Source organism: Pomacea canaliculata, linkage group LG1 (assembly GCF_003073045.1).
Source record: "Pomacea canaliculata isolate SZHN2017 linkage group LG1, ASM307304v1, whole genome shotgun sequence".
Taxonomy (NCBI): Eukaryota; Metazoa; Mollusca; class Gastropoda; order Architaenioglossa; family Ampullariidae; genus Pomacea; species Pomacea canaliculata.
The window spans coordinates 1,520,579-1,537,340 of record NC_037590.1 but is presented as its reverse complement, the minus strand read 5'-3'; the positions used below and the strand labels follow the sequence as shown (position 1 = coordinate 1,537,340).

Sequence of the window (16,762 nt, the reverse complement as noted above, 5' to 3'; positions counted from 1 at the left end):
ATAGTAAAGGACACCCCGAGCATCTTCAAGTCTCTCTGATCGCTGTTGAAAACAACGGAACAAGTCGCTCTTTCCCAGAGAATATATAGCAAACGGGAAAATTTCCTACAACGTAAAAAAATACTGAAATTGTTTCTTTATTAACTTATCTTAAGCCAAACATAAAATTTATGCCTTATTATATTCCATCTAGGAAAATCATTCAAAATAATTTCTTACAGGGGTGATAATAGGTTTCTCTGGGTGTGATCACATACACGAATTGGATGTGTATGTGTGTTCGTGCGTGCGTGTGTATGAATTTTTTTTCTTTAAAAACTAAACATTAGTTTTGCCTTGTTGATTCATATAAGCACACGCGCGCACACATACACAGACAAAGTCATGTAATTACACCCATCCAGCCCGAGAGACCTAATGACAAATTGTTATAATTACCTGTTCAGCGCCTGGATATCTGACTATCTGACCAGGAACCTTGTTAAAAATTTTGTTAATTTTTCCCTTTAGTTCAGTTTTCTTTTTGAAGAACAAGGCGGAGAATTAAACTAACCATAATATTACGTAGGACAATAATCTAATATTTTACATTTCAGACATTTCTCTTCAATATTTTTTGAGGACGTTCTTTTAATGAGAGGAGCTAAATTTACAGATTTTCCGGAGCATTGTCCGAAAGTACTGTCTCTTTAATTTCTGAGTTGATAATATTAATTAAAGACAAAGTTGTACTATGTCCTCGGTAATTACTTTCTCTGGAGCTGAAAAAAAACCATCTTGATTTTTGTTGAAGAAAGCATCCCTTCCCTGACGACTTATTTATTAAAATCCAGGTCACGATCACGCCCTAAGATGTACCTACCTATTAATTACTTAGTAGACTTGCAGTTCCATACTAATGGATCCATAGCAATACCTACATCAGTGGTTTTAATAATTTGTCACGCCCCTCCGCTGGCAGGAGGACAAACACTCTGATAATCTGTAATTATCTATGGTCGCTATTAATGGTATGTTGCTGTTTAGTGGAGGAGCTCGCGGTATCGACTCGGTACAGGGTTGATTTTGCAGAACTCACGAGGAAACAAACACATAAAGCAAATGGACGTTTATATATTGCAGAAAGTGGCCACCTTTTGCTTGTTTTCTGACCCCAGCAGTACAATACCCTGTGACGATCACTGACCTCTAACAGCATCGAGCAGCAATGACCCAGATGGGTTGCCGCGCGACAGGCAGTTTGATGTGCAAGAACCTTAACCCCCTTCCCCTCCTCCTACCCACTTACACATATGCACGTGTTTGTGTATATATATACCCACACACGCACGCTGTGCAATCTCTCAACAAGGGAGCACTGATGAACCATGGAACATCAAAAAAGTAAGTAGCTTATATCCTGTCTCTGCCGGCCTATAGTCATCCTCAGTCGGCGAATTTCCTCTGTCAGCGCGTGTGAGCGTGTGTCAGTGCATTGGTTTATGTTTGTGATCACCCGACGAGCCTCACAGCGGGAGGAGGATATACGGCCATCCTCTGCTGCAGGCTGAAATGTGGCTAGCCTTCTAATTAGTCTGATAGACTTCAGAGTAAAAGCTCCAGACACACCAGGGCTTGGGATTTGAACTCTTTCCCTGTCCACCCAAATGATGGTCACCTCATGTACCCGAGATTCATAAAGGAAGGAGAAAGTTCAGCGCCACCTGCTGTATGTTATTTCATACACACGATAGACCACTTGTAGTTTATTTCTCTTGGGGACCTTTTTCCTTCACATTATACGGAAACCTAAGAGCAGAGCTGAGATTTGTAGAGTTCTCTACGTTTCTCTAGTTTAACCCATCATGCCTGGACCGGAAGGCACGCGGTTCCATAGCCGTGTGACGCACAGATGAGTCCACTATGGATAAAAATCATAAAGTTAATTAGCATAGTGCAATATTCCCGCCAACAGGTAAGTTTATTCCGCTGTGTCCACTAAGCAGTCGCATTAGTCACAATGAAGTAAAAGAAAAAAAAAACAACAGGAAGACCTGGTGCTTTCTGTTTGTAACGGGCAATAACTGCAGATTTGACAGTAAAGTGACATTGCCCAAATTCTCTAGAAAATACGCAGTAGTGACATCAGGGAATATTGAACAGGGAAGTGAAAATAAACAGCAAAAAGATGGCGTGCTTGTTCACTGCAACTCAGTTGAGGTCGTAGAGAAACAAAGGAAGTAAGCCAGAGCGGAAATCCGACCAATGGATTCAATGGATTCATTCATCTCACATTTAGTAGGGAACATGAGACACAATACTACTGGTAAAGAGAAGAGAGGAACAAAACGTAGCTTAGGTAAAATGCAATATCCAATACTCATACCTAAATCAAAACATGACCACAATATTAAGGAGAGCTAATCTCCCCTTAACCTTAAGTAAAGGGACTTAACTCAGAAGGAAGTATGACTTCTTGCGTTTGGAAGCTAAAGCACCAAGGGAGAGAACTGGGCACTGCCCTCAAATAAAGGCTGGCCCCGAGTCTGTCTTTAGCACTCCTCCCCCAACGACCTACAGGTTGCGGACCATCTTTACCTTCTTCATCTTTCCCTTTGCACAGGGCTGCCCTGTGGTGTAACCAATACAGTGAAGGTTGGGGGGCGTGGGATCAGCTCTCGTCTCGGGCACGCTGCATGTGGCATATGTTTACAGGGCTAGCTGCCTTGCCCTAATGTAGCCTTACTTGCTCGCTGTACATTACACTAGTTCTGATTCGCTCGCCACTGAACTTTACACACGGATATCTCCTCGGTGATCCTTCACGAGTTCCATCCGTTATTTCCTCGTCGATCGTAGTTGCCAACACAGTGCAATGAAACCCAAAGTAAGATCCAATGATCTGTTAAATGAAGTCCACATTCGCTTTAAACACATTTATTTTTCTTTGTTTAAAATTTTTGGATAAATTTTTAAATACTATAGCCGACAAAATGTGCTTGCACCATTCAGGAAAATCGTCTATGATAAGTAGTTTTCAAAATATCCGAATGCTTATAAAAGACTTACATCGAATTCTCGTCCTTGCCCACGTAGACGTTTACTCATCTCTCGCTCACAGTCCTCCTGTACTGTCGTCTCCTCGTCGCTCCAATGCTCCGGACACTTCATAACAGCAAGGAAGCTGTCCACAAGACATCCCACGTAGCTGACGACTGTTGCAATGGAAGCAGTCCAAAATAGCTTCAGAAACAAACATTTTAAAAGCTTAAAACTCCGTCAATTTTGTGAGTAGAGTCAAAATTATGTTTTAAATGGTTACCTAAAAGATCTACCATCGCATGAGGGGAAATTTGCAAAATCAAATTTCTTTTTTAATGAACGTTTTTGTAAAACTGTGTTAAAATTTAACAAATATTGATTTATAACACTATAAATACTAAACTACTAAATATTTCTTTAAGAGCCCTCATATAAATGTTTAGATATGTATAAAGAGAAACTCAACCAAATTTCAGGTCTATATCTCTTGTCAATGTAAAGTTTTAAATAATCTTTTAAATTAAACAATCTGTAACCAAGCAAGAACATGAAAAAAGAAAAGAGAAAAGAAGACGTGAAAGCTTTTTAATTACGAAACTACTAAATATTTCTTTGAAAGCACTCTTTTGAATGTTTAGATACATATAAAGAAAAGCTCAAACACGTTTCAGGTCTGTATTACATGTCACTATAAAGTTATGAGGTTTTGAAGTAAACAAACTGTAACAAAACCAAGAAACAGAAAAAGTGAGAAAACAAATTGAAAGCTTAGTAACTTTGTTTTATCTAAGTCTTTCATGTAATTTATGTGTTTGATGGAAAAATATACCACCTTTTAATGGTTTCCTAAATACAACTTTAACACAAACTAATAAAATTATTTATTTCACTTTTAGAAAAGTCAGCATGGATGCTGTTGTGAGTCCAAACACTAGCTTCATGACTTTTGCCATCTTTGGTCTTTTGCCATCTAACATTAAGTGATGGTGCCTCACGTATTGCTTCCAATTTTTGTGAGCATCTACTGAAGTAGCAGCATTAGTAGGAAACACTCTGTGCTCATCTTTCTTAGTCAGAAGTTGCAGGATGATGGGATGAGCATCAACATATAATTGTTTCAGTAAGGATATTAGTTAAAAAGCTTCTTCATTAAAGACACAAACTGCACACAGAACTGAGTCCTCAAGAAAAAAGTCTTGGGGAATTTAGACATATATCATTGTAACCCTAACCCACCAAAATTGTGAGCAGCTGCTCATATTCTGTTCTTCTGTATGCTAGGATTATTTTATGAATAACCTCTGTAGTCACATAGATTAAAAATGTGTGATTTTTCTGGGTAGGGGGTTCTTTTTTTCTGTCAAAGATTTCTGGGATAAGCACCAGCTGTCTGTTCTTTCAGGTGGTTGACAAAGATGTGCTCTCTAGACACTGAAGGGCCACAAACTTGACTGCATAGCAATCTTCATTGTGTTAGGAATGTTATACATAATTGCCAGTCTGCACACATTCTGTTTGTTACATTTGGTTTGAGTCAGACAGCCCTGCCTGTGCTATCTGTGCAAATCATGCAAAACTCTGTTTGCTTACATTTCATTCACAGTACATAAATAACAAGCATTTCAAGTTCACTCAGATTTGTAAGCGCTCACATCTAGTCCTGGTTGTTACCGAGATTCGCAGCAGAAATCAAATATTCGCTTTTTTTTTTCAAGATGCTTACCACACGACATGGGGATTTGTGTGGCGTGTCAGACATGTCTCTGTGCCTGCCTTTCTCTCCGCGCTGGGCACGCTCCCGTAATGGCAAGGCCGCTGACAGCAGACGACAGTTGACGTCATTTTCCAGGCTATTTTTACCCGGCTCGCGGGGTGGGGAGGAAGGTCAAGGCCTTTTTTTCGCTGACTGTAGCGACGCCTGACGTCATGCCCATGCTACGTCACGCGTCGTCTGCTTGAGAGCTGAGTCTGCTGCTTGTTGTAGCAATGGGGGATCGCTGTTTATTGCCCCTCACTAAACAAACAACGACATGAGTCTACACCAGGGGAGGGCAAAGTATGCACTTGTTTTCATGTTTTCAATCAGCATCAGTTAATTTGATTTAAATTGATTTTATCAAGTAGGACCGCGTTAGAAATCGCCAGTCGTAACATTGCAACACGATGACAACACGGCTGACATGTCTGATGGAGTCGCTAGAGAGCATCGGGTGGCTGCCTTCAAAGGAGAGGTTGGTTGAAAAGTGTGATTGTGAGGGATTTCACACAGATTCACTGTACACTGTATATTGGGTAAGTGAAGGCCATCGTGTACTCAGCTGTTGTCCATTACCTTATCGCTAGATTTGTTGTGCAGTGACCTGGATTGGGTTTTTGTATTTTATCGACCACCCGCAAAGTTAAAGGTCCAGGGATACGGTTTACAAACTATCTTAAATGCTGAAATACCGTTGTCTTCTGTTGCTGTCAAGAAGCAAAAGCGTGCGTTATGTCATACGTTGATAATATTTGTGCTCAGTATGTTTGTATTAGGCATTTATTACATTTAAATAATTATTTTCTCTCTTTTTGTTTTTTAATACTTTCTATTGGTAGGAAATGCAGTGGTGAACTGAGAGAGAAATATGTTTTAATGGAAACATTTCTGCAAAACAGTTTTTTGTGTATTTTGCATTACAATATATGCAGTAGAATTATTCAGCACTCATTAGTAAATATTGCTGGTTATTAAATATTTTGTTTTAAAGTACCTACAGCAAGTCCTGGGGGAGACATGTCAGAATAAAAAATTAATGTCTGACAATATCAAGGCTGGTAAAAGCTTAGCTCATCATTTTGACACTTGGCATGTGGCAAAAGATATGATTCCCCCCCACACACACACACACACTTATAATAATAACATATGATAAGATTGTGATACATTTAATTTAATCAAGAAGCAGCTTTATTCAGAATTGTAAATTTTTTGTTCATTTAAATAGATGATGATGATTAGACACATAAGTAAATGCCTTTTATTAAAATTAAATGATTTGTTCATCAAGTATAAAGGAAAAATTGAAGCAGCAGGAAATTCCAAAAGAAATGCCTTTTATTGAAATAAAATAATTTTTCATCAGGTATACAAAAAAAAAAAATTGAAGCAGCTAGAAAGTCCAAACGAAATGCATGTCTCGCAGTTTGGTCCAAGGGTATTTCTAGACATCTCTACTGGTGCTCTACATCAAAACCTTAAGGGTCCAGCAATCCTCAGATTGTTGCAGACAAATGGCTTTCAATGGCATGGTGGAACTTGTCCTGCATGACAGCATGGTCAACGTGATCCTAATGCTTGTATTAAAAAAAGGTGCGCATAATTTACAAAAACTGGGTTTCTACAAAATCTTTGTCTTTAGATTGTTTTCTAAGCTTTAATTATTACATAGTTTTCTTACCCTTATGATATAAAAAGTAAGGAATATTATAATGCAAAACTGAATTCAGCTGATTCTTTTATTAAATTTCTTTACAGGTACTTCTCAGTACAGAATTCTGGAAGGAATTATCAAGAACAAGTGTCTTCTAAGAGACATTGGGATGCTTTTTCCTGATGCATAGACAGCCACCATTGAGCCATATCATGCTGTTCGCACCCAAGCTAAATGGTTACACATACCCAGTCATGCTAACAAAGTATGTGGATTTTTGTTATCATTAGTTTAAAATCTATCAGCAGCCGATCACATCAGTGTAAATTATTCAAAGCATCATGACATTGACTATTGCGGGTAGTTCGCTGTTAATACCGAGTACAAGACTATTTTGCATACGAAGCGAGCTGTCACAGGACCTTTAATGCCACCGGGAAGGGTGGGGATGATTCCGACAACCGTGAACAAAGGTGACACCATCAGACGACCACCGTCCACCGGCGATGTACCAGATAACACATCGGCCGGTCATTATCTTTCTGTCCAGTCTCCCGCCTGCTTTTGTTCTTCGCCCAAACAGGAGGAGGTAAGGAGATAATCTCTACTCACCATCTGTCCCCAAAAGCCACATCGGAATCGTTCTTATCGTGCGCTAGCTGTATTCAAGGAAGCTGTCACAGGTGATGCTGTATATAGTTTTGTGGTGGCTGCTACATTTGTTTTTCGAATAATCACATGCTAGCACTGAATGTCGTTTTTAAGGAGCTTCGTGTCATATATATTTGTTGCACGATGAAGAAGGGAGGACGAGGGAAAGTTTATGTTGATGAAGAAAGATCCCTCGGCAGCAATTTTCAGCAGGGCAGTGACAGAAGTGCAACCTACTACTTGTTACTAGATTGCTAAGGTATGTAGGTTCTTTGACCTTTTCTACTTCTTTGTTATCATTTGTGATGGCTTCTGTGGACCCGGCATTCTGTCTTTTTCCCCATAGGTGTACTTTAAGTCGTGTTTTGATACTTTTTGGCTTCAATTGTTGATCTTTTCCTGCACATCTTTGTATCGATTGGATAACGAAGCGTTGTTGTCATTTCTGTTCTCGTTACTTTGAGACTCGTTACTTTAGAACACAGCTCTCGCAGCTATGTCCTGCGATTTTCAGTGCTGTGTTTTTATGGAAGCAAATGAAGTTAAAACTGAGTGTACAACCTAGTAATAAAACACAATGTAGAACATTCATAAGTTCAGTAGTTTTTGCAAGTAAACGTTTCTTCCAAAGTAACTAGATTCTTATAAAAGGATTTTAAAATCAGCAAAAAATGTTTATTCCCGCTGACAGGTGGACCTGTATAAAAGTATAAGGAAAGAGGGTTATCTGAACAAATGTATCTCCAGAAAAAAGAGTAAATTAAATCTCATTATAGCCTCGAAAGGCCGCTTTTAAATCCAAACTCACGCGAAATGTGTCATTATTTAGTCTAAAGCTATTTACAACTTACGCCTCTTACGGGTTGATTGCTTCTTGCATATTTTAGTGTAGCTTTGTAATCCTTAAAAATGTAAGCATGCGGAATACGTCAGCCTTGAGTGATTTTACACTAAAAACGCATAAAAAATATTTTGACAAAAAATTAATGCCAGTTCATCAAAGATATGGTTGTTTTAGTAAAGGGATGACAACACCTGCTGAGGAAATGGGTGACACGAAAATACGAGGATGCTAATTCTTCTCTACGAGATGACAGATCATAAAGATGACAGAGATCATTGGAGAGTGTAAAATCACAGGAAATGGATGTCATTAAACTTGTCGTGTATCGCAGGAAATAAGAACAGACGATACTACATCATCAGAGGATTACAGGGTACGATAGCAGATCATAGGAAGTGATGGGGGAGCAGGTGATTAGTGGTGTAATTATAATAGAAGACTTGTAACAGTCGCACGCAGTCCCTGACATCTGCTCACCAGTCACTGGCCAATCAAATTCTCTCGCCAGTGCTTCGCGGAGTAGAGTAGCGCTGGGGAAACCTGGAATCGAGGCGCTGTGTTTGTCTGCGTCACTTCCGGTCTAAACTGCTTCCTGTGACTCCAACTAGACGCCATGACTGCTGGGTCTTTGTCATCAGCAAGAACTGGCGTTAAATGTCGGTTTGTATGGCGTTTGATAGCAGATAACAAGATTTAAAAGTCATAGAAAAAACATGACACTCATTTAAAGACATTTATTTTGTCTGCTTGAACTGAGATGTACACTGACTGTAGATCATAAACTTCCTACCATTGGACAAGAAGTTTAACAGTTCAAAGCTTATGTAGTTTATTAATACTTTAACAAATACAGTTAAATCCATGTTTCATCAATGATACACATTGTACCTACAGTATAAGCAAAGAATAATTCTCTGAATCTCAGAATCTGTAGTTCAGTCGAGGATACACAGTACCAAAGCGTGTATAATCTTTGGTGTCCTGAAGAACAGTTCCTTGGACAAATGTTTCAAACTGTGGGCTACAAGGTCTGTCAATGGCTGATATTGTTGACCAGCAATCTGCAGACGCTAAGTCCCTTACCATAATGGTACAGTGAGTATGCGAAGGATGCATTCCCCTTTGTATCAGTAATAATGTGATAATAAAAATAAACATTTAAAAATTTAGTATTCTTATTATAATTATAGAATATGTTTGTGTGTACATAGAAATAATAATAATGCATATATTGCAAAGAAAGTTTTAATAAATGGATTACATATAATTTTTATAAAGTTTACTAACATATTTTCATATTTAAATGCCTCAATTATATTTGAATGTGTTGATCGAACTATTTTGAAGTCGCTAAACATGAAGGGGTCATTTGAACGTAAAACAATTATCGAAAGACATCGCGGATATTATATTTTTGTCAATACTAAGTGAATCAAACTGGCAACTACTGCTGTGTATAAAGAGTTTACGAAAAGCTCTCCCTTCATTCTTGTTTTCTCTACATGCCAGTCAGTAAGTACATGCCAGTCTCTACATGCTGGTCTCTACATGCCACTTTCTACATAGCAGTCCCTACATTCCAGTCTCTACATACTGATTTTATATGACAGTCTGTACACGCCACTCTCCACCTGACAGTCCCTATATGCTGTGATATTTCGTAATAATTATGTAATATGTAAATAGTCGGTTATGAAGCGAGAACTTTATTTCATGTGTTGAACCGAATCACGTTAAAGAGCCTGGGGGCGGTTGCCCTAGTCGCCAAACCCAAAGTCCGATTCTGATTGAACGAATCTCATACTATTCGAGAAAGACACAAAATTAAACCTGAAGCGTGAGTGATCAGAGATAGTAACTGCGTACGGGTAGCGATAGCTAGCGTTTGCTCGACTGACCAACCAATAAACTGCCCCACATACAGTTTTGTGGATACCGTCGCCACACCGGCACCTATGCCGCCATCTTTGCGCGATGCCAGTCCGAGCAAGACTGGGTATTCATGTTAGTATCAACAACAGTTTCAACAAGCACCCTAACAGATTTCCCGCGATACAAAGCAAACTAAATCCAGAAGGTCGACCAAAAGAACACAAAGCTTCTGCACCATATTTAGTCAAGGTTCTAGTTAGCAGTTAGATACATACATCAAACCTGCTGCCATCGTATAAATGTAAAGTGTTTCCTCACAATCAAATTATTCGTCGAAAATGAGATAAATTCTCGACCTTGATTAATTTGGAAAGGCAGTTTGCGAGTTCGTAAACTTTGATCACCAATATCTGACCTGAAAACAAATCGGGACATCAACAAGTAGATTAGGCTATGAACGCTGACAAATCTTTGTTTAAAATAATTTCTCTTGAAAATGCTACTTCACCTTTTCGGAATCGTTAGGTACATGCACAGCAACAGACAGACATATTCAGTTCGGCGATTTCTTCTGACAACAAAAATATGACTTGCATAGAAGCTGCCTTTTTAAGAACAGAGTGTTGTACAAAATACAGCCTTTAGTCCCCAATACCAGAAAAGTAACACAGCCCTTTGCTTTTTCTCTTAGCTGTGTGAAAATGAGGTAAAATGTTAACCCTTTGACCAACTGGGGTAAAATGTTTGGATGATGTGATTAATGCTTCTCATTAAATCATTTAAAGACAGGGACAGCCAGTGGACGATTGCCGGACTTCAGTTCTCGCCCTTATAGTGGGGAGTAGGGACCACATAGTGAGTGAGGCCTCAACTCTTACCGTTAAAAACTGTCCCCCTGCTCTCCCTGTCTTACAAACAACTGTAATAACCAACGACAAAGAGCCAGGCTAGCAGCTGGTCTAGCAAGTCACGTGACTGTAGATAGTGTAAGATTGTTGACACATTAGCATTGTCTGGTTGTAAACAGTAAACGTGTTTAAACATTAGCAGTGAAATGGAAAAAGAAAGTCATCAGACTGTGCGTTGAACTTTTCAAGGCTGGTTAAATACAAAAGCCACGGCAAAGTGGATAAACACGATAAAGTTTCGTAAATAAAAAAGGAAACAGGGATAAACAAAATTAACATTTCAAATTACACTTTGTTAGACCTCATTTCTGTTTATTTATGGGAATTGTATACATAAAAAAAGATAATTCTCGTCTCCTTTTCCGTTTTAGCCATGCTTTTAGTTCAACTTTTGATGTGAGAATTGAACTGTAGTTTTTATTTCCTATTCTAAGAAATTTGCTACTTTCTGAAATCAACATTTGTTGACGTTCTTCGTACGTCATTACCTCATCTGATTTATGAACACCAGTTTTTTCTTTCAGTTCATTCGTCGTCGTCCTTGTCGTTATTGTTGTTGTGTTATTTGTTTCCTACATTATATTTTTTTCTGTGATGGAAACCAACCATCAATCAAGCTAACCCCTCAAGGATGCCACAGACACAGTATGAAGGTGCTGCGCTGGTTACGGTTTATGTTCTAAGCTGTGAATAGTGGACACAACGGTTGACGAGAGTTTGTCGGTTGTCGACCGTGTGTTCGACGTGATGTCATCACGATGCCCGAGACGTGCGTACAGCAGCATGCGCACGCGGCGAGAGGTGGCGTAAGAGATTAACAGAAGAACTCCTTGCCCGCCATTAGCTAGGATGGACAGACCACGCAGCCAGTCCAGATCAAGACCTTCTGACAGGAGCGACAGCGTCCACATGACGCCGGTAAGCATCGACAGGCGCGCGCACACCCACACGTGCTGGTGCGACTCCGGCCTGGAGTCCGAGTGTGGCTTGAGTTTCGTCACCTCGTGGATTCGCCTGACTGTCAGCAAGAACAGCACCAGGTTGAGCACCACAATGACAGTGAGTGGCAGCACCATGGCCGTTCCCACCAGCAGCTGCGAGCTCAGGAAACAAGACTCGCTGCTGTAGCCGATAGACTCGCCTTTCGATTGCACGTACGAGACAGCGACTACTAGCGCCACCACGACAGCCGGAAGTGCGATGGACACCGCGATATTGCGCGTAGTTTTCCAGATCAGCGACCTGGACTCGTGGCGAGTTTTGGCAGAGAACACCTGGAACATGTGCATGGAACACACGACCATCCAGCAGAAGACGCTCAGCCAAGCCTCGTGAACTAAGATCCCCAGGGCCTGGCACCACACTCCAGAGGTCTGAAGGTTTGACGCCAGCATCAGCGCCACCTGCGCGACGAAGAGAGCGGCGCACGTGCCCATCACGTTTAGCCCCGGCTGCGTGCGCAACGCCGGAAGTAAGGCGTAGACAGCAAATGTGAGGACCACGCAGAGAATAGACATGGGGATGGCGATCCAGGACAGGAGGTGTTGCCACAGCGGGGAGGACCTGACCTTAGGGACATATTTGAGAGCTTCTAATGTTTCTATGCACACGTTGAGCACCTCGTTGTCCTCCAGCCTCACGTACAACAGACTGTCTAACTCCGCCTCCTCATGTTCGCTAACCACGACCAGTCTTTTCTGGCCATCTGCCCCCTCCCTTATCATGAACTCGTCCCTCGAGAGTTGGACGTAGGCGCACAAAAGTAAGGGGCTCATTTTTATTTTCAAAGATTCGGGAATGTCAACATTATCTCTTGAGAGCGCGGACTTCACCAGTGCATATAAAAGCCTTACTCGTTGCGTTCGCAATACATACAGGCCTTTCAACGCGTCCTCAGCCCAGCTTCTATAGTTAGTGTGGTAGACAGTCACATTCTCGTCAACTGTCGGTGTGGTGGTGTTTTGGAGCGATTCTATATCGATGTGCTGAATAAGAGTTACGTTTTCCTTAAAATCTAACCTCTCCAGAATCCAATCGTCTATGAGGAGATTCTGAACCAAGAAACCCTCAGCTATGTCCCTTTTTATCTCCCTTGACGATGTTATGTCCCCTGTAAGCATTATTTTGACTATCTTTGCCTGTTCTGTAGAGCTAGAAAAAAATAACTCTAAAGTGATCGTGAAAACGTATTCATAAGCATAGTTTTGTGTTTTATTTTCGAGTTGCCGTTGAAGTTGCAGTACCAGCTCCCGCAAAGACTCATTCCTGGATGTATTCAAGGCGAGTTCCGTGCTGGGAACGAGGTTGATGTTCAGCTTGTACGTCAGGCCCCGGATATTCGCCAGCGCCGTGCTGCACGTGCTGTTCTCCGCGTCCAACAACTTGCCAGCTGGGCAGGTCAGGTTGCGACACACGCCCTGCGGAAGAAAACCTGAGGTCAGTGACACAAGTTCTCACAAATTTATTACAACCCCAAAGGCTTTATTAATCCGCATACCTGTAATTGCCTTTGCGGATTAATAAAATTGTATTGTATTGCAATGTAATTTTCTGTCCAGGTTTTTATTTCGTTATCTTCCTGTATCTGTGTTCGTCCTTGGCTGGATGTAACGGAACTCCAAGAGTGGAGGCAGCTCGGAAAAGACTGGCATGTATCGGGTTTCTTTGTTGGAAGCTCCGGACCTAACAGCAGAGACTTCAAAAGCAGACTTGTAGGACTTACTGTTATGTATTGATCAGGTTGATGCATGGTTGATCAGGTAAATCAATTTGCTTGTTGATTTTTTTCTAATATTATGTTTCTTCAATTCATTTTTTGTTGATGTTTTCATCTGGTTCCAACATAGCTGATATTTGTAGAGCTGTACGTGACAACAGACATAAATAGAAAGACATGTAGCCATATTATATGTTTATTAAACATGCTAAGGTATTCGTACACGAACATGCTCATACACATGCACCCTCGTGGATTAGTTTCCAATGACACGATGTCAATGACAGTTAATAAAGATTTAATAAACACTCATCCGATTGTACGCAAAATCTCCTCCCAACGCCAAACACACAACAGGTTACACCGACGTAAACCACGGTTTATTAAGCTAACTGTCGTGGAGCTTGTCATGTGGTAACCTTAATGGGAAAGTAACAATCGCCCCAGTTAGGGGGCCCGCTAGTCAAAAACAGTGGTGTATGTGCCACAGTACAGGTGCTGTGTGTGGTAGAAGAGTAGAGGTATTGTATATACCAGCCGGCTGTCTGGTGAAAACGACTTTCCCAACGATTTTAGCCAGTCTGGTGCTAAGTGATGGAGCTGTTGATGATTGCAGGTAGCCGATTTATACGTGCTGGTTTTTTTTAAAATAGTAAACTGTAAAATTTCTTGGATTATTGTTGTATCCAGAGTGAAAGTAGGCAATTTTCAATACTTTTATTGCAAAGTTCAAGTTTTCTCCTTCCTAGAAATATTTAGGTTTCTTGATCTAATGTTTACTTGAGAGCAGCCAAAATAATTAACCTTCATCATTAAAACAAGCCGATTAGAACCATAATGTAAACACTAAGCAAAAAACAACACGAAGGAATATCACGTGATACACATCGTTAACTCTTTAGCTGAAGAGGTTGAATGAATCTCGCGCTTACAGTAAAGTATGCATAAAAAGTATACTTACAAGTTTCTCGTATCATCTGTGGAAGCAAAGAGTATGAAGGCAGGGAAATATTTAGAGGCTAACCAAATTGCTCTTTTCTTCTTCAAACGACGCGGCTTAACTCATTTAAAAAAGAATAATTCTTAAAATTCAATAATTCTCAAAATGTACTTAGCCTTTAGACAGCGCAGTTTTGACTACGTTTACCAACGTCAAGGTTTTAACGTCATTTCCGGTGACTTTAAAGCTGGATGTATTTTTAGGTGAAACTAATGACAGTCTTATCAACCTGTCAGCAGCCTTTAAGCTTATTTCATGTTTCTCTCGGTATTTCCTTTGAACAAAACTCTTCTTCCATGGTTTCGTGGTTGGTCGAAATATTATAACCAAAAACCAAAACCATCGATAAATAACAAAAAATTTTGTTGAGTGAGATTAAGGATTCAACTTACTCCGTTACGCGACGGCCGGCGAGGATGTGTCTTTCTCCGTGTACCATTTCATATTACCTGTAGTTCTTGATTCCCTTACAGCGCTGTGTAAGCTATTAGTCTCTAGTGTGACCAGGAACTGTTGTATTTCACCTAAGTATCAAATTTATTTTATTTTTTCATCTAACTTTCTTTCACATAGACGCTTTTCGTTGTTGCTTCCTCTCCCTGAATACAGTCCAGGAAACTCGGGTACATCAGTGTGGCAGCATGAATATCTCTGAGCAAACTGATAGCAACACAATTTTCAATAGAGTGATAGTACAGATGATATAGGAAAATGACAGCACCTCTCATCCGTAGAAAGTCGTATGTAGTGTGGGAGTGATTACATTAGCAGGGCGGAAATACCTCTCATCTTTTTGGTCTCGTTAAGTTAGAGAGCGCTTATAAGGCCCACAGAAAAGTTGAACAGGTGAAAGACGGCAAGAGACCTCACTGCTCCTTTCGATTCTCTGATATCTGTTGGTTGAAATTAATAATTATTTAATATCAACTGTCTTCCTTCGACCTGGCTTTTTTTGGGGGGACATTGCGGGGAAATATGATTTGAGACACAGGTTAAACATACACAGAAACACAACTTTAATGCATGGACTATATCTTCGGCAGCGTAGTAACTTGGAATGCTGTTAGGACTCGCGGTAAAGTAGTGCTATATGACGTCAGCAGAGTATAACCACGGTAGACCACTGTTACCGCCACTGAGCGCGAGTTGTGTTCCATGAAGACATGACATCCCGGCATCGTCAATGTCCAGACATGGCATTAAGAGCAGGTGATTGTAACTATGGCGCTCTTTTAATATTTGTGACACGCATACATTCCACAATGTCACTTTATAAAACATTGTCGTTTTCAACTTTACCAAGCAGAAGGTCCTTCAAGATCAATATGGAAGAGATATATGCTCTGGATGAATAAAAATTCCTTCAATCTGTTTACAAAACTAATTTGCTGTGTTGGAATTGCCCTCCGACAGACACAACCCGCATCACCGAAAGCAGCACACGATTGAGAACGCGACCTTTAATAGAATATGAAATATTCATCGTGATTAAATGGACGGAAGTTTCAGTGTCACACAATGCATGGAGCCATCTAACTGACAGGATAGTGTCATGGAGTGAACACTTCCAGCAGCCAGGACCAAACCAGGTGTGGGCTGAGCTGTGTGCACGACATTCACTGTCGCGACATTAGCAGCAGTTTCATTGTAATCATGAGCCGACAGTTTACTGACAGCACAGCTCCGTCTGGTGGTGATGCATTGCCCACGTAAACATTCTCCATCCTTTTGTTATTCTTGACCAGACCGCTGTAACAACCGGTAACAGGTGATGTCCACAAGGACCCTTCTGGGTGTGTAAATGATCTTGTGAGCGCGTGTCTTCCTTTCCAACGTCCAATCTTTCCACAGAACGGCTCTCGCTCACAGAAAGATCCCGGATGTGTTAGAGATGACTGGCCTCAACTACAAATAATCATAAGCCTTGATAAAATGAGCTAACGTTGGAAAACTTTTAATGCCAACGAATATTTGTTATTCCTAATCTAGAAAACAATATAATGCATTACTCTCATATTAAATGTTTCACTCACTCGACCGTTGGGAACTTCGTGCTCAGTTGTGTAAACACAGGCAGACATTAGACGGAGACTGAAACCTCAAAACCGTGTGAGCCTGTAGTAAGCTCACAGCCAGCGGTCAAGAAGAGTGACGCCCACTGTCAGTGGTTACACTCCCGAGAAATCCAGGAATGTCACAAAACAAACTCCGGTAAATACCGTTGACTGTAGATGGCGGTCTAGTCGCGCCTGTAATATATAATAACAAGCATATAAAGGTCTCCTACTATTAACTGCGACTCACGCAATACAACGCGTGGTTACATACACAGTCCAAACC

General features: G+C 40.6%; 1 protein-coding gene and 1 long non-coding RNA gene across 4 annotated transcripts in view; one reads left to right on the top strand and one right to left on the bottom strand.

The window, feature by feature from the left end:
- LOC112569322 overlaps positions 1-16,762 on the bottom strand; it is a 44,034-nt gene that overhangs the window by 16,026 nt on the left and 11,246 nt on the right. Inside the window, exon 3 of one of the 2 annotated variants that reach the window (XM_025247097.1) lies at positions 10,307-13,123. In XM_025247097.1, coding sequence (XP_025102882.1) covers positions 11,372-13,123 — 1,752 coding nt within the window. In that variant the 3' untranslated portion in view covers positions 10,307-11,371. Of the gene's footprint in view, positions 1-10,306; positions 13,124-16,762 lie in introns of those variants that run through there. The other variant, XM_025247105.1, reaches the window with a different exon arrangement.
- LOC112569341 lies at positions 6,154-8,526 on the top strand. 2 transcript variants are annotated; one of them, XR_003100376.1, is made up of 4 exons: positions 6,154-6,370; positions 6,536-7,020; positions 7,233-7,341; positions 8,435-8,526. It is a non-coding gene; the product is annotated as an uncharacterized LOC112569341 (long non-coding RNA). The 2 variants fall into 2 exon arrangements; XR_003100375.1 differs by lacking the exon at positions 8,435-8,526 and adding an exon at positions 8,101-8,172.